The sequence below is a fragment of the Pavona decussata genome, unplaced genomic scaffold, assembly GCF_977016875.1.
Source record: "Pavona decussata unplaced genomic scaffold, jaPavDecu1.1 SCAFFOLD_114, whole genome shotgun sequence".
In the NCBI taxonomy this organism is placed as follows: Eukaryota; Metazoa; Cnidaria; class Anthozoa; order Scleractinia; family Agariciidae; genus Pavona; species Pavona decussata.
In genome coordinates, this window is record NW_028145528.1 from 3,720,149 (window position 1) to 3,747,677 (window position 27,529).

Here is a 27,529-nt window from a genome sequence, read left to right on the forward strand (position 1 = left end):
GGAAATGCGCTAACTTTGACAGATTTATTCATTTCAAAGCATTTAAATGCATTTATTCAACATAAAAATAGCTTAGAAATTTTTTACTCTGGATAACTGGAACAAAACGGTGTAAAACTAAAGTGTAAAACTAAAACGTTTTTAGTCTGAATAAAAGGGCTAAAGTTTCTAAACTTTCTTTGTAACTCTCAACTATAACGGCAACGAAACGGACAACGGAGAGGAAAACGCTAGTTGTGATGTCCGTGACTTTACTACACAACACAAACAGTTGTCTAAGTGTTCCAAATCTCATCTCAATATACGCTTATGAGTATTGGACTTGCGGCCTATGGTCTTGTGATTTCAGTGCAAAAAGAATATCATTCATAATTTATCTCTCATTTGTATGACACAGACTTCCATTTCCTTACGTGCCCTCAGCCAAAATACACTCACTAACATTAGCTTTAAAAGGCTGAGCCCGCAAGCCTAGTTTATAATATGTCTAATATGCAATAAGTGAATAGCAAATACTACAAGTACTTGTTCAGTCGTTCAGTACAAACCTTGACACGCATCAGTTTTGAATTCGCATATATTTCGCTCAGTTATCTAAATACAAACATAAGTTTGGTTTTCTGTCTCTAGAGAAGGACTTTAAAAGATCGCTTGCTTTGTTATAAAGATATAATAATATGCCCATAGCATTTAAACCAACAGTAAATATCTAAAGAACTGAAAATGGTCTAACACAAGCCTTACTACGACGAGGAAGAGCACGAACCTGTAAAGCAAAACAACTGCGATAAATATTCATTGACTAACTAAAGTACAAGCACATTTATACAATATTCAGCGACCAACGCTTTTTGCTTCTTAAGATTATTAAGTTACGATATTTCTCTGACACGTTTTTTCTGCATTTGTGAGCGTTGAATTTTAAAGAACACCGACCAATTTAAAACATTTCCCAGTCAATACTTTTGAAAGGTCTTCTTCAATAGACCATTTCCGATATATTAAAATTCTAGCTTTGCCACGAGGCTTGGAGGAATAGAACAACAGAAGTTACATTGAGGTTCAGAGATGAACAATCAATTTCTTTTGTTTTATTCCCCCAAGCCTCGTAGCCAAACTAGAACTTTAATATATCGAAATGGTCGATTTGATAGCTTTCGAGAAAAACTGACAAAGTGTGCTTGGATGCGTTTCCTTTCCCCAGCACCAGACCCAAACGGTTAGACTAAACATGTCAGAAGTTCTACTAAAGTGCTTACAGAGTTACCAAGTTATATAACCAGGGTACGATGCTCTGTCAAATCCTTTATCCTTACCAAAGTTCACGTCTTTATACTTCAGCTTGTGCTAATGCTTAAGTCATGTCAAGTGGCAGCCATCTTTAGTGTGGTGACGAGGCTTCACTTCCTTGTAGAACAAAATCATCAATATATGAATACGTCAGTAAAAAAGTCTAAATGCTGATTGGTCCATTGGTCGGGAGACATCAGAACAGTGGCACTCTCCTTATTACAACTAGTAAAGCATTAAGCGATGTTTTATCGACCGGCTTAAATTCCCGGCCGTGCATGATACTACATAACGTACCCAGCCAAATAAGTTCTCACTTTGTATTTATAACTCAGCTGAAGGACCGCTGTGTATTTCTAACAGCATTTCTGATACGCAATGATGTTTGTGGTCACAAAAGTCATGCGCAAATAAAACTTTTGAATTAGGCTTTATGTGAACTTATCATGCTTTCGGAATTGCTGGTTTGAAGAGAGCGGGAGGGAGAGTCTAAGGTGTATTGCCTATTGTCTCTGCTATTTTGTGTGATTTGAGGACATTTTAGCGAGTTATCACTTTCTAGGTTTCCCACTCTTAAGAGAAAGACAATGCGCCACAGTCCGTTTCGGAAAGCCCCTTTCGAAAATCAAAAAATCCCAGATCAAACTGATCGAGCAGCCACAAATCAAACGCAGAATCCCAGCATAAATGTCTTAGTTTCGTTTCAGTTAAATAGCAACACAATCCGGGCCCTGCAGCCGACGCCAAGCGGCAGTTCAGTTTCAATAATCCCAGATCTCAACATTGTAAAGGCCTGTGTACTCATTCACCACGACATACGACCGTTGAAAACACAAGTTTTGGGTTGGATGGAAAACGCAGAGTGGAAATTGCTGAGTATGGAAGATGCGGAGTGTGGAAATTGCTGAGTATGGAAGATGCGGAGTGTGGAAAATGAGGAGTATGGAAAATACGAAGTGTGGAAAATGCGGAGTGTGTGGAAATGCGCTAACTTTGACAGATTTATTCATTTCAAAGCATTTAAATGCATTTATTCAACATAAAAATAGCTTAGAAATTTTTTACTCTGGATAACTGGAACAAAACGGTGTAAAACTAAAGTGTAAAACTAAAACGTTTTTAGTCTGAATAAAAGGGCTAAAGTTTCTAAACTTTCTTTGTAACTCTCAACTATAACGGCAACGAAACGGACAACGGAGAGGAAAACGCTAGTTGTGATGTCCGTGACTTTACTACACAACACAAACAGTTGTCTAAGTGTTCCAAATCTCATCTCAATATACGCTTATGAGTATTGGACTTGCGGCCTATGGTCTTGTGATTTCAGTGCAAAAAGAATATCATTCATAATTTATCTCTCATTTGTATGACACAGACTTCCATTTCCTTACGTGCCCTCAGCCAAAATACACTCACTAACATTAGCTTTAAAAGGCTGAGCCCGCAAGCCTAGTTTATAATATGTCTAATATGCAATAAGTGAATAGCAAATACTACAAGTACTTGTTCAGTCGTTCAGTACAAACCTTGACACGCATCAGTTTTGAATTCGCATATATTTCGCTCAGTTATCTAAATACAAACATAAGTTTGGTTTTCTGTCTCTAGAGAAGGACTTTAAAAGATCGCTTGCTTTGTTATAAAGATATAATAATATGCCCATAGCATTTAAACCAACAGTAAATATCTAAAGAACTGAAAATGGTCTAACACAAGCCTTACTACGACGAGGAAGAGCACGAACCTGTAAAGCAAAACAACTGCGATAAATATTCATTGACTAACTAAAGTACAAGCACATTTATACAATATTCAGCGACCAACGCTTTTTGCTTCTTAAGATTATTAAGTTACGATATTTCTCTGACACGTTTTTTCTGCATTTGTGAGCGTTGAATTTTAAAGAACACCGACCAATTTAAAACATTTCCCAGTCAATACTTTTGAAAGGTCTTCTTCAATAGACCATTTCCGATATATTAAAATTCTAGCTTTGCCACGAGGCTTGGAGGAATAGAACAACAGAAGTTACATTGAGGTTCAGAGATGAACAATCAATTTCTTTTGTTTTATTCCCCCAAGCCTCGTAGCCAAACTAGAACTTTAATATATCGAAATGGTCGATTTGATAGCTTTCGAGAAAAACTGACAAAGTGTGCTTGGATGCGTTTCCTTTCCCCAGCACCAGACCCAAACGGTTAGACTAAACATGTCAGAAGTTCTACTAAAGTGCTTACAGAGTTACCAAGTTATATAACCAGGGTACGATGCTCTGTCAAATCCTTTATCCTTACCAAAGTTCACGTCTTTATACTTCAGCTTGTGCTAATGCTTAAGTCATGTCAAGTGGCAGCCATCTTTAGTGTGGTGACGAGGCTTCACTTCCTTGTAGAACAAAATCATCAATATATGAATACGTCAGTAAAAAAGTCTAAATGCTGATTGGTCCATTGGTCGGGAGACATCAGAACAGTGGCACTCTCCTTATTACAACTAGTAAAGCATTAAGCGATGTTTTATCGACCGGCTTAAATTCCCGGCCGTGCATGATACTACATAACGTACCCAGCCAAATAAGTTCTCACTTTGTATTTATAACTCAGCTGAAGGACCGCTGTGTATTTCTAACAGCATTTCTGATACGCAATGATGTTTGTGGTCACAAAAGTCATGCGCAAATAAAACTTTTGAATTAGGCTTTATGTGAACTTATCATGCTTTCGGAATTGCTGGTTTGAAGAGAGCGGGAGGGAGAGTCTAAGGTGTATTGCCTATTGTCTCTGCTATTTTGTGTGATTTGAGGACATTTTAGCGAGTTATCACTTTCTAGGTTTCCCACTCTTAAGAGAAAGACAATGCGCCACAGTCCGTTTCGGAAAGCCCCTTTCGAAAATCAAAAAATCCCAGATCAAACTGATCGAGCAGCCACAAATCAAACGCAGAATCCCAGCATAAATGTCTTAGTTTCGTTTCAGTTAAATAGCAACACAATCCGGGCCCTGCAGCCGACGCCAAGCGGCAGTTCAGTTTCAATAATCCCAGATCTCAACATTGTAAAGGCCTGTGTACTCATTCACCACGACATACGACCGTTGAAAACACAAGTTTTGGGTTGGATGGAAAACGCAGAGTGGAAATTGCTGAGTATGGAAGATGCGGAGTGTGGAAATTGCTGAGTATGGAAGATGCGGAGTGTGGAAAATGAGGAGTATGGAAAATACGAAGTGTGGAAAATGCGGAGTGTGTGGAAATGCGCTAACTTTGACAGATTTATTCATTTCAAAGCATTTAAATGCATTTATTCAACATAAAAATAGCTTAGAAATTTTTTACTCTGGATAACTGGAACAAAACGGTGTAAAACTAAAGTGTAAAACTAAAACGTTTTTAGTCTGAATAAAAGGGCTAAAGTTTCTAAACTTTCTTTGTAACTCTCAACTATAACGGCAACGAAACGGACAACGGAGAGGAAAACGCTAGTTGTGATGTCCGTGACTTTACTACACAACACAAACAGTTGTCTAAGTGTTCCAAATCTCATCTCAATATACGCTTATGAGTATTGGACTTGCGGCCTATGGTCTTGTGATTTCAGTGCAAAAAGAATATCATTCATAATTTATCTCTCATTTGTATGACACAGACTTCCATTTCCTTACGTGCCCTCAGCCAAAATACACTCACTAACATTAGCTTTAAAAGGCTGAGCCCGCAAGCCTAGTTTATAATATGTCTAATATGCAATAAGTGAATAGCAAATACTACAAGTACTTGTTCAGTCGTTCAGTACAAACCTTGACACGCATCAGTTTTGAATTCGCATATATTTCGCTCAGTTATCTAAATACAAACATAAGTTTGGTTTTCTGTCTCTAGAGGAGGACTTTAAAAGATCGCTTGCTTTGTTATAAAGATATAATATGCCCATAGCATTTAAACCAACAGTAAATATCTAAAGAACTGAAAATGGTCTAACACGAGCCTTACTACGACGAGGAAGAGCACGAACCTGTAAAGCAAAACAACTGTGATAAATATTCATTGACTAACTAAAGTACAAGCACATTTATACAATATTCAGCGACCAACGCTTTTTGCTTCTTAAGATTAGTTACGATATTTCCCTGACACGTTTTTTCTGCATTTGTGAGCGTTGAATTTTAAAGAACACCAACCAACGTAAAACATTTCCCAGTCAATACTTTTGAAAGGTCTTCTTCAATAGACCATTTCCGATATATTAAAATTCTGGCTTTGCCACGAGGCTTGGAGGAATAGAACAACAGAAGTTACATTGAGGTTCAGAGATGAATAATCAATTTCTTTTGTTTTATTCCCCCAAGCCTCGTAGCCAAACTAGAACTTTAATATATCGGAATGTTCGATTTGATAGTTTTCGAGAAAAACTGACAAAGTGTGCTTGGATGCGTTTCCTTTCCCCAGCACCAGACCCAAACGGTTAGACTAAACATGTCGGAAGTTCTACTAAAGTGCTTACAGAGTTACCAAGTTATATAACCAGGGTACGATGCTCTGTCAAATCCTTTACCCTTACCAAAGTTCACGTCTTTATACTTCAGCTTGTGCTAATGCTTAAGTCATGTCAAGTAGCAGCCATCTTTAGTGTGGTGACGAGGCTTCACTTCCTTGTAGAACAAAATCATCAATATATGAATACGTCAGTAAAAAAGTCTAAATGCTGATTGGTCCATTGGTCGGGAGACATCAGAACAGTGGCACTCTCCTCATTACAACCACTAAAGCATTAAGCGATGTTTTATCGACCGGCTTAAATTCCCGGCCTTGCATGATACTACATAACGTACCCAGCCAAATAAGTTCTCACTTTGTATTTATAACTCAGCTGAAGGACCGCTAAGCATTTCTAACAGCATTATACGCAATGATGTTTGTGATCACAAAAGTCATGTGCAAATAGAACTGATGAATTGGGCTTTATATAAACTTAGCATGCTTTCGGAATTGCTGGTTTGAAGAGAGCGGAAGGAAGAGTTGGGGGGGGGGGGGGGTTAAGGGAAGTAAGACGGAGGTAATCTCGTACCCTGAGCTCAGTCGGTTCGGGAATGTCGAGGGAGATCTGGGTACAAGATTAAGACGAAGGAGGACGAGCTTCCCCACATTCTCTACCACATGACACCATTGATGACAATGCAAATGAGTATCGGCACCCGGCCCAAGCAACTCTACATCCGATTCTTGTCGGGGCTCAGAGGTTTTCAACAGTTTTTACTTCCATAGCATAAGAATATAAATGTACGACTTGGATTGACTGCTAGTAACATTTGTGGTCACTGTCTTTAACTGAAAAATCGCCTTATGTTTAAGATAGAAATGTTATTTCTTGTAACAGGCAAATGGAGAAACGTCAGGGAAACAACGTATTTTATTGTGAGTAATATGTGAATGTTATCCCTATATATTTAGAGTGGTTACTGCTATTCTTTTTCATTTCCCGAAAACAAACACTTTTGTCACAAATTCCTCGTGACCATCAATTTTTTGTTGCGTGACAAATGAAAGGAACATTTCCCAGCATGCCATGTTTGATTGAAATTCTTTAGTAAAAGGAATTGTCTTAAAGACACCAAGACGATTTACCTTCAAAATGTCAAACATTGAGTACAACAATTTACTTTTTCAAATTAGCCAGAGATTGGATCAGCTGAATTTACTTAGACAATTACTTGTCATGTGCAGAGGCAAAGTAGCACCTCGAGGTGAAGACAGCATCCAAAATGTCTTCTCGTTGTTTGAAGCATTGGAGGAGAAGGGCTTTCTAGGACCTAACCGCTTAAAGGTGTTAAAAGAACTCCTAAAAGGTGTGGAGGAATGGAGTCTCCTCGGAAAGCTTAAAAAGTTTGAGAACAAAAGGAAAGAGTATAAGGATTTACTTGAACAGATCATTCGTGTGCTCGACGAGCTCAATGATCTGGAACGACTGGTCTCGATTTGCAGAGGAAATATACCGGAAGCGAACGAAAGCAGGATTCAAAATGTTCGGTCATTGTTTCAAGAGCTTGAGAATCATGACTGCCTGGGAATTGCTTCTCTGGACATTTTAAAGGAGATTTTGATCGAAGTGGAGAAACAAGACCTGCTAAAGAAAGTGGAGGAGTTCGAGAAACGCCGGAGCGAAGACGAGGAGTTTGAAAGTAGAAAAGGTAAAAGCTTTGTTGATTTAATACACTACGAAACAACACACTAAAACAATTAATACAAATGGAGGCTCTCGAACAACCTTGTTTTATATCATTGGGATTCATGGGAGAGCGGACATGTTAACAAAACTTTTATAATTTCACAATTCAGACGTCATTGTTTGATGACTGAGTTTCCGACGCCATCTTGTTTTGCGTGTATAGAACTGTTATATAGTATGACTATGGTGGGGAATTGTGTTTAACATGAGCTGTTACCAGCAAAACTTGATTGAATTTCACGGTCTTAAATGTCAATTTTGCGACAATCACTTACTTCATTCGCCTTGCCTTATCGAAAAGTTATGAAGTAGATGAGACGCTGCGACGTTAGTAATTTCGAGGTGTATTTGCATATTTCGGTTGAAAGGATTTTCTACTGCCATACAGTTGAAATTCGAGATCTGCCTTTCAAGGAAACTTAAAGACTTTTCCTTTGTCAAATTTGAGAGGAAGTAAAATCGTTCAAACTAGATAAGTCCAAATACAAAAATTGTTTGTGCCTGTTACAAATGCCAGCCAAGAATTAATGAAAATGATATTTTCGATTACGTTTTTGGGTTTCTTGGGTTTCTGCAATGTCTGACCTATGATGTAAACGCTATTTTCTTTTAGCTCAAGCTGCCGCTGTATTCTCATCAGTAAGAGCAACCGGTGAAAGGATAATAGGAGGTAACTTCTAAGCACATCGTTTGGTCAACTTTTGAATTTTGGACATTCAACCTAAAGCAAAACTGTCTCTAGTGTCACAAGCTATTGCCTTGTTGTTGTTACGTACAGGGTTTATAAAAAGGACTGATAGTACTGATGTACATTGAAAATTAAACCAGAACAAAATTTATTTTCTGTGTGCTATAGACTTGAGCCGCAGCAATTACAGGGGGGAGACGGGGTGAAAATACTTACTTGGCTTAATTGCACTATCTTTTTGAATATGCCAGTTGATCAGGTACAACGAAACTTTAAGTAAAAACATTATTGTGTTTAAGAACCAGTCTCGTTTAACGTTTTAGACGAAAAAAAAGTTAAAAACTGTAATATCCTCTCTTCTTTTATGTTACGTCGAAACCAATACCAAAAAACAAAAAAAACAAGCAATAAAAAATGACAGAAATGTAGCATTTTCTACTTGCAAGTTCATTACATTCCGTAATATTTTTCATGCGACAGAAGTTGGAGTCCATTGCACATTTCGAAAGATTGGTGGTGCTCTGTTGTTAGTAGGAACTGGGTTGATCTTACGTAGATGCTCCAGTCTTGAAGAGTTTGTAGAAGCTTTCAGAGTGGCCACCCTGCCGGCAGCCAATGCACTGCGAGCGATAAGTGAAGGATCTGTGTGCTTCACGGTTCAGGCAGAAAACAGGTCAGGCCTCGAGGCATTATGGGAACGATATCGGAATGGAACACTGCAGAATGATCTTCAAGAGTTTCTGGTGACGGATGAGATCATTCAACTGGCTGCGGATGGAGAGGAGGTGATTGTAACTGTGTACATTGATGAACAGGAATTCAGGAATGCTTTGGGAGATCTCAGAAATATTGAACAACAAGGTAACTGATTTGTAAAGCACACGACAGAGTCATCATGCCGTAATATGGCTGTGTAGCAATACAATTCAATGCAAGTAATTTCATCGTCTGACCATCGGTCCTCCGCTGTGTTGCTGTGCTCTTTGGAAACTGTGCTGAGAACTGAGAATGTAAAGAAATACCGGTGGTCATAGAGAATTGCATTGTAGACTCCTATATTGAAGTGGAAACGATAATTGACTAAATGAAAAACTGATCATCCATGTCCTTCTCTTTGCCAGTATAATCTGATTCTCCTTTTTCCCTTTTCATCTCTTTTATATTGTAATATTAATGACAATAAAAAATTACATGTAATTTACTTTAATTTTGATGTATAGCCTTATCTAAATCTGCGTTAATGCGTAAAGTTAAGTTTTCCCTTTTTCCAGAGTGTTTGTAATTTGCTGTAATTTTTTTTGTCTTGTCCCGCCTCGACTAGCTTTGTGGCTATTTGCGGGAAAAGCCCTTTATATAACCTAAATCTGTAAATAAATTGTTGTTGTCGTTGTTTGAGAACACCGAGAGGATATAAAATGAACTGTCAAGAAAAACGGCTAAACATGAAAACCCCACGTTAACTTTGTCTCCCTTTTGCAATAAATTTTCATTCTTGGTCCGGTTGTTTAAAGAAGGTCAAGCTAATTCAAGATTTGTGTTAGTTTTGAAGTCTGGTTTATAGTTCCTCGGTTTGGTTTCCTCATTTTCTTTTTGCCCTACATTATGACTTTGGCTGAGACTGCAGTCAACTTTTTAAACTTCGTGGAAAATAGCAGTGGAAATGCCTTTCAACAGGAGAAACAGGAACCTTGGTTAGCATTTTATCCCGGATGAGTGTTACCCATCTTCTGTACAATCAGGCCCTAGCGTCTTCGTTACAGACACCTAGGATTTCTGTCAAACTGGCTTGCAAACAGGCTTCCAAGTGGAGTATAGGGGAAAGAGAAAAATCGGTGAGCGGCCGAGCTCGGTCTGGAATCGAGTTCGGGTCAAGGATTTTTCTCTTCGCCCTATCACCCACAGAGGGGCCTGTTCACGGGGAAAGTCAGACACATTGTAATAGTTTTGTTTTTAACAAAGTGGGATTAGATCTCCATACGATACAATTATATCTTCTGACTTTAACATATCCTGAGAGTACCGTTACTCCTGGAAAAAATAGAAAATTGCTGCTAAATGTCATCATTGGCTTGTAATTATCTTCAGTGGTAAGCTGTCAGTATTAGCTATTGAACTATCTTTATTAGCTACCACTACTACTGCTGCTGCTGCTGCTGCTGCTACTACTACTACTACTACTACTACTACTACTACTAATAATGATGATGATGATGATGATGATGATGATGATGATGATGATGATGATGATGATGATGATGATGATGATGATGATGATAATAATAATAATAATAATAATAATAATAATAATAATTTCGTTAAGTTACGCCCTTAGGCCAAAGTAGTTCAATTACAGTTTCTTTGAAGACTTATTGGTTGATAATTTATTTTTAGTTTTGGTATGTCCTGACCCTCGGGAACAAGAGCGGCCCATGAGGATGCACCGGAGAAATTCTGATTCCAATCTGTACTGCAAAACACGGGGTGGTGAGCAGCCAAAAGAATCAAGAAGCAAAGCAGAGAATCCTGTAATGCACCAGGATCAAGGTCCCGATGGCCAGGAAGAGGAGCGGTACAGATACTTAGATCAAGAGAGACTCGCGATCGTTCAGAGTTATTTTGAAAAAGCTGTCGATGCACGTAGCATGACGACAGACACAAGTGACAGCGGAATGCCTCGTACTCATGGAGCCCCATCAGAATTTGGATTGGAAGAAATCAGCGGTAATTAAACGCTTACATGTTACTTTACAAACCCGTTAGGTAATGTCTGTGTTCTCGCCTCTCATAGAATAAGTCAGGGCTTAAGGAGAAAGCAAAGGGTCTGGGACCGATCATGGCAAAGCCAGTTCGACTTAAATTTTGGATACTAATTAGGAACTCACATTGTACTTATGCCACTGCACAATTTTCGGGACGTTTTTCGTTTACTACCTTTAAACTGTTGAAAGCAAAGCAATCACTTTTCAAAAATTCTTCAGGCAATAAAATAAAGCTTGCAGCTTACTCCTTTAGCGAACAATTTTCCCATGGGAGAGAGATCGCTGTTTCTCAAAAGAAAGAAAGCTGGCAAGGTTTTTCAATGATAGTGGTCTCTTTAGATCTGGTTTTGCAGCTACAGTGAAGTCCCATTGGCTCGATGCCCTAAGCTAAAGTTAAGCTAGTGAATGAATAAGCGAATGAATAAAGACTGGAATAGTTCTTTAAGAACTTAACAGAGCACTATCCGTCCATTACGCATATAAATATTCATTATACAAAACTAGTGGATTGGCAGACCAAATAATTTCCTTTTTTTCTGACAAATTGGCGCTGAAAACCTCGTGCGCAATTACCCGGTTGAGAGGTAAATAACAATAATTACCCGAGTTTAAGAAGCTAATCAGAACGCGAAAAATGCACTACCACTGGTTTGGTATACAGTATATGACCGCAGTGTCACCGATTTTTTGTGTCACTTTGAATTGCCAAAAAAACATATTTGTGCTAATGAAATCGTCAAAATAATGGTTCCGTTTTGTTAACAATAACCCTTATGGATTGCTACTTGAAAAAATTGGCCAGTTTTTTCAAGTTCCTCCTGTGTATTGTAGAGAAGTCGTCAAAAACTGCTTATAGTTTGTTTTTCACTGCAATATAATTGGTCATATGAATTTTATCCTTTATTTCTAGGAAAATTTTTTTTTCACCTTCCCGAATGTGTGACCTGAACGCTTAAAAAAGACATACATACTGGCTACTCCTAAACGACCTTTTGAAAAGGGTAGTTGGACTTTCAAATTCGGTTTATCACGAAATATCTGTTCCGGATAACAAGCCATGAAAGCAATCCATGGCGAGGTTTATCGGTATGAGGCTTCTAAGCTCTTCAAAACCAACTTCTATTGTAGAGACTGCGCTGGTTACCCTAGAAACGCCAGTCTAAAATTTCAGCCACCTAATGTCGTCGAATTATTCCTTCCGCGCTCACAAGGCAATCCTATCCAATCCTAACTGTTTAGCGTTCCTGATATTACGAACTATGATGATTAGCTTAAGTGTGTATTCGATAGTGAGTTGACACTGACTTTTCGCGAGTGTTTGTGATAGCTTATGATTGCTAGCATGGCTACCAACAACAGTCACTGTTGGACAACAGTAACAACGACACAACCTACTCACACAACAACCACAATAAAAATTGCAGTCGCATGCTGCAGTCTGAAACAGTAGATATCTTTTACCGTTTTAGAGTGCTCTCCTGGTCAAAGAGCTTAGCGAGCCGGTGAGATGAAAAGGGTTGGATTACATTTTGCACATGTTTGTACACCTGAGGTTGAAATGTATCAAAGGTGTTGACCATGGTTGACGGAATTATTTTTCATCAGTACACATTTTATATAAAAGAGGACTGATAACTATTTTTGATTCTGTATTTAGATCCAACGGATAAAATCTGCCTGAAAGATATCAGTCAAGCAATGGTCACGGAAATGGCAAACATAATTTCGGTTGATCCAGATACCGAGAAACAGTTTTGCCAATCTCTCGGGCTTGATCCTAAGAGCTCGCACCACTCAGAAGTACTAAGGGATATCAGGGAATTATTTCCCGATACTCCTATCAAAGTGTTAAAAGACGTCCTTGAGGCTTTGCAGCTGTTCGATCTCGTAGACCTTTTGGAGAAGGCATTAAAACAACGGGCACTTCGTCCTGCTCTACCCCTGAAAGAAATAGAGAAGTTACCAAATGCCAGAAATCGACCCACAGTGCTTTACAGTAAGGCTTCAGTTTTGATTGTCGATGCACATACAAGCGATTCAGATGATAATGTTAAACAAATTGAGTCCTTTTTTAAATTTCTTGATTCACGGAACGAGGTAACTACAATAATCGCGAAGGGTGTATTCGAAATTAAGAAAATTCTGAAAGAGAAGATGGGCAGCAAGGAGGAGATGGAATGGAAAGATGAAAACGACCGAAGGCACGAGGCGTACTTAAGAATGCAGTTGAGAAGTGAGCGTTTACAGCAGGCACAGATGGTGCAGAGAAATCCTACAGTTGATAGAACAACAAGTGAACCCTCCCCTCGTGAGACAGATGACATTCAGCGGAAACGGCTCACTGGAGAAGAATCTCGATTAAAAGTGAAACTAGACGAGGTGATGGAAAGGAGAGAACAGTGGGCAAAAGAAGGAAAGCCAAGCATCGAGATGGCGATAAAACAAAAGGAGAACGAGCTTCAAAAGGCGAAGGAGAAGTTTGAAATGGATCTGTCAACAAACCTGAAGAAATGGAAAAGCAAAAAAGGTTAGTTAAAATTAATAATCATTTCTTAAGTGATTGTCCCTTTTCGGATTCTCAAGCATTTAGCGTATATACACAAATTGGTTAGCATACGGTTAAACAATAATTACCTTATATCTTCTCGCTATTTCGATATCTTACTTAGCTACAGTCCACTATAGTTCTGGTGCAGTATGAGCATGGGCATTAATATGGTTATTACTCAACATGTTCATGACAATGGGATCATTTTCATTTGGTTTGAATTTACCAGGAAGAAAAACAAACAAACATTAAGTGTCATACTTCGGGTTTATTTCAACAGCACAAGAGTGCTCCAAACCAAAGCAACGATCAATTATCCGACTTACTAAAAAGTCAATGCTCAAGCTCATTGACACGAAACAAGCGTTGGAAAAGAAAAAGAATAGAAAAAACCTAAGCAGTGACAGTTTCCTAGCAACTTTTGATCCCTGTGGCTTGTGAATCTTGAAGAACAGACAGCCCGCGAAAAAGTGATCATTAAAATCGACGTTCGTTGAGTGATAGCGAGTGGCGAGATCGTGAATCTTTGCAAGACTTGAAGCCTTTAAATAGTTCGGGAGAATACAGGTAATTAAAGACATTCTAATTCGCTAGTTACAAACGATAACCTTTCATGTTAATAATATGACAAATTGCAATCATAAGCTTTAATTACTGTAATAAATCTGAGTAAAATATATCAGAACTAAAAATTTTTTGTTTGGCACTGACTATTGTTAACGTTAGAAACAACGTTAATTAAGCATCAAAGACGTTTCGGCCAAACAACTTCGGCCTTCATCGGTTATTTTTAAAAGCCAACTGAATCACGGCTTTGTAACGGTTCACAGTTCTGAGCGTGCTTCGCCAGCAAAACGCAACGAACGGCAGCCGCACGTGTTTACATGAGGGTTTTGTAGACATCTGGAATAGCAATATGTTCGTTTCCCGCGTGGTTGTCACTTTGCGAATACCAAGCCTCGAGAAAAAGTCTCTCGTGAAAATTACGAGCGTTGTCTACAATTGTCGCATGGTCGCAGCCTATGTTATGGACAAACTGGTTCGCGTGTTGCACAATTTTGGAGTTATTATCTCCAACCCGAACTGCCCGTTTATGTTCTTTTAACCTTGTTTCCAAGGCTCGGTCAGTCTGTCCATAATACACGAAGCTGCAATCAACGCAGCCGACCTGTATGCGACAGCGTACTCGGGTTGTTGTTTTGTCTAAGAAGGAAAGCCCACACAACAGCAACCCGAGTACGTGGTTGCATACAGGTCAGTGTGTACAGAAAACCAACACACACAGATAAATACCTCGATTACAACTCCCACCACCCATCGCAGCACAAGAGGTCAGTCGTTAATACTCTCGTTCGCAGGGCCCAAGAAATTCCATCAACAAATGCGGGGCGGTCTAGAGAGAGGACACACGTCATCAAAGTGCTAAGAGATATAAATTACCCTCTGCCTTTTATTCGGAGCTGCAAGTCCTACCACAGCGCTCTCCGCCGCGATTCAAATACCAACGACGCTTCCAGCGATAGCGCACCTTCAACGTCAACATTTGTTGTTCTTCCGTATGTTAGAGGCGTCTCTGAGAGAATTTCGCGAGTACTACGCAACGATGGTGTTATAGTGGGTTACAAACCGTTTCCCGAGACCAAAGGACAAACCTTCTGCTTTGCAGTGCCGAGGTGTTGTTTACAAGGTCGGCTGCGTTGATTGCAACTTCGTGTATTATGGACAGACTGACCGAGCCTTGGAAACAAGGTTAAAAGAACATAAACGGGCAGTTCGGGTTGGAGATAATAACTCCAAAATTGCGCAACACGCGAACCAGTTTGTCCATAATATAGGCTGCGACCATGCGACAATTGTAGACAACGCTCGTAATTTTCACGAGAGACTTTTTCTCGAGGCTTGGTATTCGCAAAGTGACAACCACGCGGGAAACGAACATATTGCTATTCCGGATGTCTACAAAACCCTCATGTAAACACGCGCGGCTGCCGTTCGTTGCGTTTTGCTGGCGTAGCACGCGCAGAACTGTGAACCGTTACAAAGCCGTGATTCAGTTGGCTTTTAAAAATAACCGATGAAGGCCGAAGTTGTTTGGCCGAAACGTCTTTGATGCTTAATTAACGTTGTTTCTAACGTTAACAATAGTCAGTGCCAAACAAAAAAAATTTAGTTCTGATGTCTATCCCTGACTGCAATTTTAGTATTTTTGAGTAAAATATAGTTTCTCTACTTTGCAGCACTTATCGCAACATACGATTAACCGAATTTTTTGAGGAAGAAATTGCAGTTTCTGTTCCACAAGTGATGGATGAAATTTTAGACGTTCGACTACGAAGGCCATTTATCCATCGAGCATGTCAGCAATAAGAAACCTATCCTTTCAAAATTTCTCCATGAAAAATGATTGAAAATTTCGTGCCAATTTGATCGTAATAAAAACACCGGAAGAGTTTCATTGAGGCTATCATGCAACGAGATAAGTTCATCATGTCACATTGAAACGTATTCACTGTCCACCATGTTTTATCGTAACCAATGAATGACCAGTTCGTTTAATGGTTCAAATACTTTAGCTTTTGCCGAAGGAACACTCCAGGCAAGCAATGGCAAACTCCTGGGTTGCTTCCAGTTTTTTGACCAGTAGGTGTTTTCTGTCCCTGAACTTAAAAGATTTTTCGAGATGGCTGTAACTCGAACCAAGTTACTGTTCCCCATTCTAATCACAAAGATTATAAGGATCGTGTGATACTGGATGTTGGACTGACAGTTTGTCACACACGTCATACACTTGGTATAACTAATCTTCGCCTTTGACCATGTCATCTATATTAGCGAATTCTACTTGTTGAGAAGTTGGTGCACTGCTTTGCTCTCCGGCTTTAAAATAGGTAGTCTTGAAAAGTTCGCCTCCCTCTGGTTTCTCGACAGTTACTCTTCTCGTGAAAACAATCGTGTGTTCTCCTCCGTTCGATAATTTCTCATGTTGATTGCAAGTTGCTAGGGATCAGCTTTACATCTTGACTCTTTACCTGTATCAAATTTCGGTTTTAAATAACTCTTCACACGCATTAGCGTACTCTGCGGGGGACCAGGGAAACCAAGGAAACTTTTTTATTCGGGCAAATTCGGTCAGGAAATTCTTCTCAAAATAGTTAGCTCTAATTTATTGTCAAGATCCCAAACATCAACTCGCCTATTTGCTGATAAAATTAAAAGAATGAAGATTTCACAATTTTAGACGCATCGAACAAGAAAATATGCTCTTCTCGTGGAGTGATACTGCGTTCTACCCCCATAATCCTCTGAAATGACAGTGATGGGTATTCAGTCTTGAAGGATCAAACCCATCGTTTTTAGCCTCATATACTGGCTGTAAATCAGTTTTTAGTCGGCCCTGTGCCGATGCCTTCACTTGAGAGGCATACCTAGTTCCTCCAGTTCTTGGCTTTTGAATTCTCCAACACATAGGATGCAGAGAAAGAGGTAACTAAGGAAATACTTGATTTCGATCTAGGGCGATTGTTGGGAAGAAGAATGGAAAATCATACAACCCAGTCATGACTTAGGATTCCTGGTTTGATTTTCATGTTGATCGTAGTAGAGATGACGCTGTAGAGAGTCAAAACTTTGAACACATGAGCTACGTTCTTTCTGTGGACGTACATAGAAGTTATGCCGCCGGAAGCTTACAGTAGGGTTAACTGTTTAATCTTCCAACCTCTCTTCACAGACAGGTAAAAAAAGATTATCCTTGTTGGGGATAGTTATTGATGTATTAAAGAGCCTGTGGTGTACACACAATGTCAATGTACTGCACAGTTACCCTATCCCACAGAGCATTTTTCACGCTGACAGGGATTCCTCAAGGCTATCTGTTTAAAAGAGAAAGCAAGGCAATGCGCCAACCTTCAATGACATAGGTGACGTGGGCGACGAAGAAGATTGGTTACGACAAGTAGATGACTGTCATTCCAGCTTCCAATGTACAGTGGAATCCCGATTTCGCGAACCCTCGGTTTCCCCTCTCTCGAACCAAACCTTGTTTCCCTTGGATTTGCTTCACTCAAGCTCTATAATTTCACCCCCGATTTCTTGAACCCCCGATAACTCGAACCAATTTTGGCTCCCGTAAGACAACTTGACCCTCGATAACTCGAACCTGCAAAAATTCTTAGTGCGGGTGTCAATTACATTCACGTCTTTATACAAATTGACACTTCCGGATAAGCTGTTTTCTCGCATTTTAATCACACAAAAAGCAAGCCACAAATCTGTCATTAGTCTGAAAGGTGCAATGACTGCTTCGGATTACTTACTTACTTAATCCTCTTCGTTCCTAGGTGGAACATAGGTCCTCAACTAGCGCGCGCCACCTAACCCTGTTTTGTGCAGTGCCCTTTGCCTCGTTCCACGTAAGATGTTTCGCCGCCAACTCTGCCATTCTCGTGCGTCTCCAGGGGCCCGTTTCTCGAAAGTCCCGGTAAATTACCGGGCCCGATAAATGTCTTAAGTGATACATGTTTCTTAAAATAAGTCAATTTTGTTAGCTTTGAATACTAAATTTTAAAAATCTTATAATTCTATGAAAAAATTGGCCAAGTAAAATGTCTGTAATCACTGTGAAATTGGCGAAAAAACATTTATAAATATACTTATCGGGCCCGGTAAGTTACCAGGACTTCCGAGAAACGCGCCCCAGGTGTGCTGGGGTCTCCCTCTTTTTCGCTTCCCCTGTGGGTTCCACTCCAGTGCCCTCTTGACTACATGTCCATCGGTTCTCCTCAGCGTGTGGCCGATCCAACCCCAAGTTCGCTGTCTTATCTCTTCCTCTATCGGTTGTTGCCCTGTTTGTCTCAAAAGCTCCTTGTTGCTGATTTTTTAAGGCCACCAAATCCGCAAAATGTTCCTCAGGCTCTTATTGATGAGCACTTGCAGCTTCAGCTCCAGTCCCTTGGTCAGCCTCCAAGTTTCAGAACCATACAAGAGCACCGCCTTCACATTTGACCCAAAGACTCTCAGCTTGGTCTTGGTTGTTAGTTCCGTGGATCGCCATATTGTTCTCAGCATCGCAAATGCCTGTCTTACCTTTCTAATTCGTGCCTGATTGTCCCCTTCAGTGCCTCCCTTCTTGCTTACAATACTCCCAAGGTATGTGAACTTCAACCCGCTCCCCAGCGACCGTCACACCATCGCTACGTATGGTACCAATATATATCAGCTTTGTCTTGGTGGCATTGATCTTCAGGCCTACCTTCGCACTTTGTACCTCTAAGGCCCGTGTCTTATCCCTCATATCCTGTATTCTGTGCGACAGTAGGGCCAGATCATCGGCGAAGTCAAGGTCTTCTAACGATGTCGTAAAGGTTCACTGAATACTTCTCTTCCTGTCAAAGGCTGTCCTCGTCACCCAATCCAGGGCGACCAGAAACAGCAAGGGAGATAGCAGGCAGCCTTGTCTTACCCCAGTCCTCATATTCAATGGTTGAGTCTTCTACCCATTGTGTACCACCTGTGCGGAGAAACCCTCATAGAGAACTCTGATGATGGTGACTATCATGCCAGGCATCCCGTAATACCGCAACAACCTCCACAAAACATCTTTGCTGATACTATCGAAGGCCTTTTCGAAATCTATAAAGTTGATGTACAAGGAGGACCGCCACTCGATACTCTGCTCTACAAAATAATCCGCAGTGTTGCTATTTGATCCGTACAGCTTCGGCCTGCTCGGAAGCCCGCCTGTTTCTCTCTCAGCTTTTCATCCAGCGCAGTCTTGATGCGCTCTAGGATCACTCTGCAAAACACCTTACTTGCCATGTTCAGCAACATGATCCCACGCCAGTTTTTACAGCATTTCAGATCACCTTTCTTGGGCAGCTTGATTAGCAGACCTTTCCTCCACTCCCCTGGTTTCTTCTCCTCACTCTATATCCTGTTGCAGAGGTTCAGAAGAACCTCCTCTGATGTATCCCCTCCCGCCTTTATTGCCTCTGGTGGAATATCGTCACCTCCTGCAGCCTTCCCGTTTTTTAACTTCTTTATAGCATTCTTAATTTCAATACGTCTGATTCGACCTGTCCTGATGTTAAGTTCGTCACTTGGCTTCGCCTCTGGCGGGTTGAGCGGCTCTTCATGGTTAAGCACTGTTTGAAAGTGCTCCCTCCACCGGTGCATCTCCTCCTCTACTGTCCTGAGCAACACGCCTGCCTCGCTTCTCACTGGCTTACACGTATTCTGGAATCTCCCACTTAGCTTTCTGGTGATCTCGTACAAAGTCCTTACGTCACCTCTCTTTCCAGCCTCCTCAGTTCTCTCAGCTTCTGATTCCACATACACCCTCCTGTCTCTCCTACACCTCCTCTTCACCTCCCTATTAAACTCTTGGTATCTTTCTTTTACTTGCCTCTCTCTTCTGGTTTCTCGTTTTGGACGTGTTTGAGGTGTTTTTTTGCCACCTTTCGCTGCTCGATTATATCCCAAGTCTCCTTGCTGATCCACTCCTTCCTGTTTGCCTTTGCTATACCCAGCACCTGATCGCAAGTCTCCACGTAGCCCTGTTCGATCTGCCTACATTCATCATCCACTGGCAGTTCCTCGTTCTCCATCAACTGCTGCAGACCCTCAAATCTATTGTACAGCGCTAGCTTGAATGCATTCCTAACCTCCAGATCTTTCAGCTTGCTGACCTCAAAACGCACTCGGCCACTTTCGCCCTTTCTCACTTTGGCAATCCTTAACCTGACTTTTGCCATCACACAGGTGGTGTTCCTACCCAACGTCTGCCCCAAGCATCGCGCGACCGTCCGGCAAGGAGCTCCTCCATCTTTTGCTAAATGCCAGATGGTGGATCTGATTCACAATACCACCGTCAGGAGACCTCCATGTCTGCTTGTGACACTCCTTATGGGGGAACAGCGTTCCACCGATTACCAGTTCATTTGCCCGACAGAAGTCCGCCAATCTCTCACCATTTTCATTCATCTCAGCTCTTGCTCCATGCGTACTCATCACCTCCTCCCTGCTTGTATTGTCTATCCCCACCTTAGCATTCATATCTCCCATGACGATCTTCACATCTCTGCATGGCACCTGTTCCAAAACCATTTGTAGCTGGTCGTAGAAATCATCTTTCGCCTCCTCCGTTGCCTCATTTGTTGGGGCATATCATTGCAAGATGGTATCCTAATGCCACCTCGAGTTGAACCTGGCTCTGATTATCCTCTCAGACACTGGTTCCCATTCCAGCAGACATTGTGCAGCTTCTTTGGACAGAATGAAGCCAACTCCTTTCTCATGATTTCCACCTTCATCCACTGCTGAGTATAGCACAGTTTCGCCTGTAGCTACCCTCATTTTCCCACAATAGTTCCATCTCATTTCACTTACTCCCAGAATACTAATACCATACCTCTGCATCTCCTTGATCACCTGGGCACATTTACCAGTCTCAAACATTGTCCTTACATTCCATTGCCCGCTTTTGGCGGCAGCAATTTCGTCGGCGGTTTATGCGTCATTCGCTGCTTCGCACGTTGTTCCAACCGGGTGTTAACATCTTTTACCCCTGCTTCCCGATACGGTGCAGTGGTAGTTCTTGTTTTGGTTTCTGTAATAAATAACATTTTTCTGGGAGCGGGTTATCAGCCCGCCGCCCAACCCCCAACTTTCGTCTGGCCTCTACCCTTCGACCAATCCGGCATGGTTAGCCCTATCAGGGACCACAGTCCCCACCGGCACAGCTCTCTGGGTCATTGAGACACACAAGCTTCACCACCACGGCAAGGTGTCAGCCCATCCTTACTTCAGATTACCCTTATTTAATTGTTTTTTACATCGATAAATTTTGATGTCCCCTTGAAATGAAGAGTGCATGGTACTTGCATGCCTTCGCCATCCCCAAGGTTAACAGCTTTGCCTTTCACGATAATCTGTTAAGATATACATTAAAAAGGATGTATTTTTGTTCAAATTTGAATACTTACTCATAGTCAAACAATACCCGGCCATTTAAGCGTAATTTGATGCCACCCTCGATTTCTCGAACTCCCGATTTCTCGAACCAATTTGCGTTTCCCCTGGAGGCTCGAGAAATCGGGATTCCATTGTACTACAATGCTTACAATCTTGGTGATTTGTATCGAGACCAGAAGCTCGATCGGTTCATTTAACCATTTTTAGAACGGGCTTTTTTTGGTCAGTGCACACTAACCGAGCACATATCATCGAATTTTTCCCAGATACGTTTCTGACGTTTTTGCCAACAATAAAAACGTTTTTCAAGTTCAAGGTCACTGCGGGCAGAATCTGCACCTTCTCTGGGTAGAAAGAGTTATTATTGAAATATTGACAACAAATTTCATTTTTCTGAATATGGCGGTGTCACTGATTGAACAAAAATTTTTTCACTTATTAGTATTTATGATCCATGGTGCACTCGATATTCTTTCTCCGTACACAACAGATAATCCTGTGATAATCGTAATTTCGTGTGTCAGGGAGAAAAATGGCAGAGCGCTTTAAACAAGCAACGACCTCGGAAGTACGCCAAATAATTAATCACGTTGTTCCAGAAAATACAAGGAAAGCAACTAAGTTTGCTCTCAAGAATTTTAATGGTTACTGAAAAAAACCTTTTACCGCTAACTTTTTTGTTTATGAACTGGCAAATTACCATCCAGCAAAAAATATATTTTCGCTAGACTTTTGTATTGTCCCGTATTGTAGCAAAGGCTCAGAAATTAATAACGGTCTTTTTTAGATTTGGTTCTCGCAACAGAGTTCTCGTCTCGTTTTGAAGAGATGGGGAAAAACGTCAGTGCTATCAAAGTGCCTCGATGAATGATATGTTTCTAGTAGACAAAAAAGACGGAGGGAGTACAAAGCAACTACTCTCAAAAGCATTAGGAAGTACATTACTGAAAAAGCCGATTAGTATCGTAACAGATCCGAGAGTTCTTGAAATTGCTAGTGTAATACACAAGAAAAGACTCGCCCGAGAAATCGTTGAGAAGCTTTTCCAATCTGGTGAGCCCGGCACGGCTGTCACAAAAAAAATCCTTCGCAGCTTCAAATACTGTTTGGTTTTAACATTTGAGGCTATAACTTTGTGGAAAGTTTTACCGGAGCGATTGGTCAACTAGATAGTCAAGTTTGATGGAAGTACGGTCAACGCTTTCGATTTCATTCCGCAAATTTGAACAAAGCAGCGACTTCCATTCATGCACGTCCGCGCGTGGTGAAATATAACAAGTTTCTTTTTCAACAAATAAAGATCGCCTCCAGCTTTTCTGCAATAAACCTCTGCTTTGTCATCAATGTTTGAATAATAAAACAATTATCGTACTCAATATTGCAGATTGTTGATTTTAGCCTCGTCGGCTAAGTATCAGGCGATATTCCGCGCGATTTCGCAGGATAATTGTGGCTTAAAAAATAACATCACATTTCTTCCACAAATACCACTCCTCGCCATTCAAATCTATGGTAGAGCAGTCGAACTAGTAATCGGAAGACGATAGGTTCCACACCCTGTTCGCGACAGAAGCACCGTACGCGCGCTCGAAAAATCTCCTTCCCCTACCTTACCCCTCCTACTCCACCCCTTACAATTTTTAGCCCGTGTGGGGAAAAGTGTGGCGTAGTAAAATGGGCTGTAAAAGATATCATGGCTTCTTCAGGGGTTAGGTTACATTGGCACCTCCTATTACCTTACCTCTCTCCTCCTGCCCCTTCTCCGGTAGCTTCCACGACCATTGGCTTTTCTTTAACTTGTTCACTGCCATCTTTCCTGTGCACACTCCCACAGGCGACAGGCTATTCCATAATTCTGTGCAAGATTCTGATTTTTTCTCCACCCTCCCTAATCCGTTCTCCCGTAGACTTTCATCTTCTTCTTCGTGAAAAATGGTTAAACTGGGCATAATGTTTAATGGGTTCAATACGCCTCTTTCAATACATTTTGTTACAGCCTGAATTTTTTTTTTACTTTTTTCTCTATCTTTTACAGATGAAAAATCTACCCTTTTTGCCATATTTGAAATATATGATGCACGTTTCTGGCTTACCCCATACACTAAGGATATCCATGAGATGATGACATCTGTGACACAAAAGTTGGCCGACATTCCAGATTGTACGAAGTTATGGATAAATTCTTATCAGTTTAGTCACGAACAAAGAGCAAAAATTGCAGAGACTCTTCGACTGTCCTGTGACGCCAGTATGATGTCTAATGTTGTGGCCACCACCCTGGATGTTTTTTACAAGCGCTGGGAGACACTGGACATAGTTTCAATGATGAAAGAGGTTGGAAGGACGGTCATCAGAAATAAACCCACCCTTCCTAGAAGTGGGCTGCCAAACGTGATGATAACTGATAGTTTGTCTACTCTTCCCAGACTTAAGAAGAAGGAGGAGGTTCTATAAAATAATGAAGCACTTCGGCCCTCCCCTATTTGTTTTGCGGCCACACCTTCTGGATGAGAGGACCTGGTGTCCCGTTGGCACCAGAAAAAAATAAACATTTACAACTAGCAACAACAGTATTGATGATGATATTGTTGATAATGTCAGTGCTAGCGATACTAGTAGTCACAGTGCTAATGCTAATGATAAATTTAATAATTGCTTCCTAGTATATGGCGACAGCGCACCTATTATCGATATGTTGTCTCTACATTCCTGTTTGTCTGTTCAGCCACGGCAAACCGGTGCAAAATTGTGTTAACTGGAGGGATTTCAGGGCTTCAAATATGTCAGAAACTTGATACAAACTAGCAGCGCGATCAAGGATTAGAAAATACAAGCCCGGGAAAGGCAGATATGTCTGATCGCTGGTTAGAAAGAAGTGACAGAATCGATACGTACTGTTTACTTTTTATGCATTCCAGAACAAAGAAAAGTTAATTTCGTTTTGAATTTTCACCTTGCGACTTCCATATTTTTGACAAGAGTAACGAGCCAGTATGTAGTTTATCAACACAAAACGGGCGCAATAGCAAATTAAGAGAAATATATAATTTTCAAAACCTAAACGATTAATTATCTGGATGTGACGGAAATTGTAAATTTAAACTCGATCCAATTTTATCGAATCTCTGAAAATTCAACAGTATTGTTAAAATTTAGTAACAAGCAGTTTCTAACTAACATTAAAGAAACATGTTCTACTTTTAGTTTTGTTCTGATTTAGCGTAAGCTCCGTTGAAGTGAAACTTGTTGATTTCAAAAACAACGCAATTTTATAAGGATTTAATGATCTATAATGAATAAATTCAGTTGTTTATGAAAAAATGACGCTTATTGTGTTTCAAGCTTTTCATTTTTGATAGGCTTCAGTTTCCAAGCCCCTTTGTGGAGGTCAAATTTATTTTCCCGGCAATGTTGGAGGCTTTTACTGAAAGGAAAATTGTATGCGCGATTTAAAAGACAACAGGAGAAATTGTGAAATGCCTTTCCTATAAAGGAGTAAAGGACTAAACTGGTTACTAGCTTAAATAGGTTTTCAAGGGAAGCCGTTTACTTCAGTTCTCAGAATGGCCGGCTATTCAACTTTCCCCGTTTATATGGTTGTCCCGGGAAAGAGGGTCACCCTCCCAGCCGAGTCATTTTTAGCGAGAGAAAAAAGTTGACCCCTTTGCCCAACCTTAGCCCGAGCCAACAGCGCTCGCGCATGCTCCGATTGTCTCGCCTTGACGAAGTTGACCCGGCTAGGCGAGCCAAAGTGTTGATATGGAGAAACGTTGGCCCGGCTAGGAGGGTGACCCTACCATGGAAAAAAGGCGAGCCGCCTCACCGGGTCACCCTTCTAGCCGAGCCAACTTTTTGTTTCCCATATAAACGGTTTGCCAAATTTTGAAAGGAAATGTAGGAGTAATTGGCTCGCGCAGGGTAGCTTGGATAGGCCAGTGACCCTTATACCCGGGACAACTTTTCTCCATTTAAACGGGGCCTTATTCTATTTATTTTGGAATTGTCCAAAGACTAGCTCCTTTTGAAACAGCCTAATTACGTTGCTTTCCCTTTTCAGTGGTATTGTAAAAGATTTCCATTTTAAAGTGTATATGACAGATTTTTCTTTATTTGCTTTATCGAATCTTCATGTTGTTCTCGCATGAAAATCGAAAAAATAATTTCGCTATCGATTTTTCTTCCCTTCGTTTGAGGCGGACAAATATGTGTAATTTCACTTCCGGCTGTGTATAAAACAGAGTGTTGTCCAATACACACAAACGGAATCCAATGGAATGGATTGGCATTCCATTGGTACACCATTGGTGAATTGAATCTCATTAGGGGGACTTAGACTATTTTCGCTACGGTTCGGTTTGAGTACAGCTGGATTCCGTTCGTCCATTGGTACCAATAGAATGACTTGGCATTCCATTGGTACACCATTGGTGAATTGCATCTCATTAAGGGGACTTAGACTATTTTCGCTACGGTTCGGTTTGAGTACAGCTGGATTCCGTTCGTCCATTGGTACCAATGGTGCGATTGGTACCAATAGAATGACTTGGCATTCCATTGGAACACCATTGGTGAATTACATGTCATTAAGGGGACTTAGACTATTTTCGCTACGGTTCGGTTTGAGTACAGCTGGACTACGTTCGTCCATTGGTACCAATGGCACGATTGGTACCAATAGAATGACTTGGCATTCAATTGGAACACCATTGGTGAATTGCATCTTATTGAGGGGACTTAGACTATTTTCACTACGGTTCGGTTTGAGTACGGTGGGATTCCGTTCGTTCATTGGTACCAGTGGTACGATTGGTACCAATAGAAAGATTTGGCATTCCATTGGTACACCATTGGTGAATTGCATCTCATAAAGGGGACTTAGACTATTTTCGCTACGGTTCGGGTTGAGTACAGCTGGATTCCGTTCGTCCATTGGTACCAATAGCAGGATTGGTACCAATAGAATGACTTGGCATTCAATTGTGTAACAAAACGTTTGTGGCGTGGCGTACGATTTTTATGCGCGGGCGATGCGCGGAGGTAAACGATACAACTCGGGCGTTGTCGGAAGGATAAACGGCGGGGAACAGCTTTGGAGAGCACTTGACTTGCAGCGTGGCACTTGTTACTGATGCCGAGGTACTAGGCCGTTGTTTCTCGTCCGCGAAGGCGAAGCAGAAAGGGAATCTTCACAAAACTGGAACTCAACTTGTTTAATCGTAGATCTTCACAGGTACACTACAGCGTGTTGGGCAACTCGTTCTGGTAACTCGTTCTGTGGTAATTCATTCTGGTAATTCATTCTGGTAATTCAAAGTTGTACAACGTACGACCTTCTTTTATATGTCCTGAGAATACTAATTAATTTCGGTAAGCCTTTGAACTAAATTAGTTTTACAGTAGAGCAAATAGCTAAACAAGTCGTTATTAAAAATCTAGCCTTAGAAAGGATATTGAAACTGGAAATGAGACGGCCGATAACGCTAAAGTTGGCTATAGGATATTGCGCTGGAACTGTGCAATTATTACTATTTCCTGGATGTTTACCGAAAGGTCGCTAGAACGGAAAATCTAAGAACCTGTATTTAAACAGCTTTCGTTCATAACGCAATAACGATCGGAAGTTTTGCTCTACGCTAACGAGTTGTGCTCGATCTAATATTCCAAAACACCTTAGGAGCGCAACTGAATAAACATTCATTTCGGCGAGTAATTCACGTGTAAGATTATCAATTCCCTAAAACACTAAACTGAAAATACTTTTTGATTTATACGAGATTGAATTCCTTTTAAATACTACGGGGAAATAGTCCTTGTGACAATTGGAACACCATTGGTGAATTGCATCTTATTAAGGGGACTTAGACTATTTTTACTACGGTTCGGTTTGAGTACGGTGGGATTCCGTTCGTCCATTGGTACCAATGGTACGATTGGTACCAATAGAATGATTTGGCATTCCATTGGTACACCATTGGTGAATTGCATCTCATAAAGGGGACTTAGACTATTTTCGCTACGATTCGGTTTGAGTACAGCTAGACTCCGTTCGTCCA

The 27,529-nt window shown here is 40.8% G+C and overlaps 1 protein-coding gene across 1 annotated transcript; it reads left to right on the forward strand.

The window, feature by feature from the left end:
- Positions 1 to 6,858: 6,858 nt before the first annotated feature.
- LOC146470281 (uncharacterized) lies at positions 6,859 to 24,094 on the forward strand. The gene is made up of 6 exons (XM_085122387.1): positions 6,859 to 7,472; positions 8,124 to 8,180; positions 8,679 to 9,059; positions 10,590 to 10,919; positions 12,615 to 13,484; positions 23,512 to 24,094. Exons 1-6 carry the CDS (start codon positions 6,917 to 6,919, stop codon positions 23,928 to 23,930), a joined length of 2,613 nt encoding a protein of 870 aa, XP_084978513.1. The 5' UTR covers positions 6,859 to 6,916; the 3' UTR covers positions 23,931 to 24,094.
- Positions 24,095 to 27,529: the final 3,435 nt, after the last annotated feature.

Bases quoted from the DNA above. Each gene is read 5' to 3' on its own strand.
- LOC146470281 (XM_085122387.1), top strand. From the start codon at position 6,917: ATGTCAAACATTGAGTACAACAATTTACTTTTTCAAATTAGCCAGAGA. The intron at 8,181-8,678 runs GTAACTTCTAAG...TTCATGCGACAG, and splicing joins CGGTGAAAGGATAATAGGAG to AAGTTGGAGTCCATTGCACA. The intron at 10,920-12,614 runs GTAATTAAACGC...TTCTGTATTTAG, and splicing joins TGGATTGGAAGAAATCAGCG to ATCCAACGGATAAAATCTGC.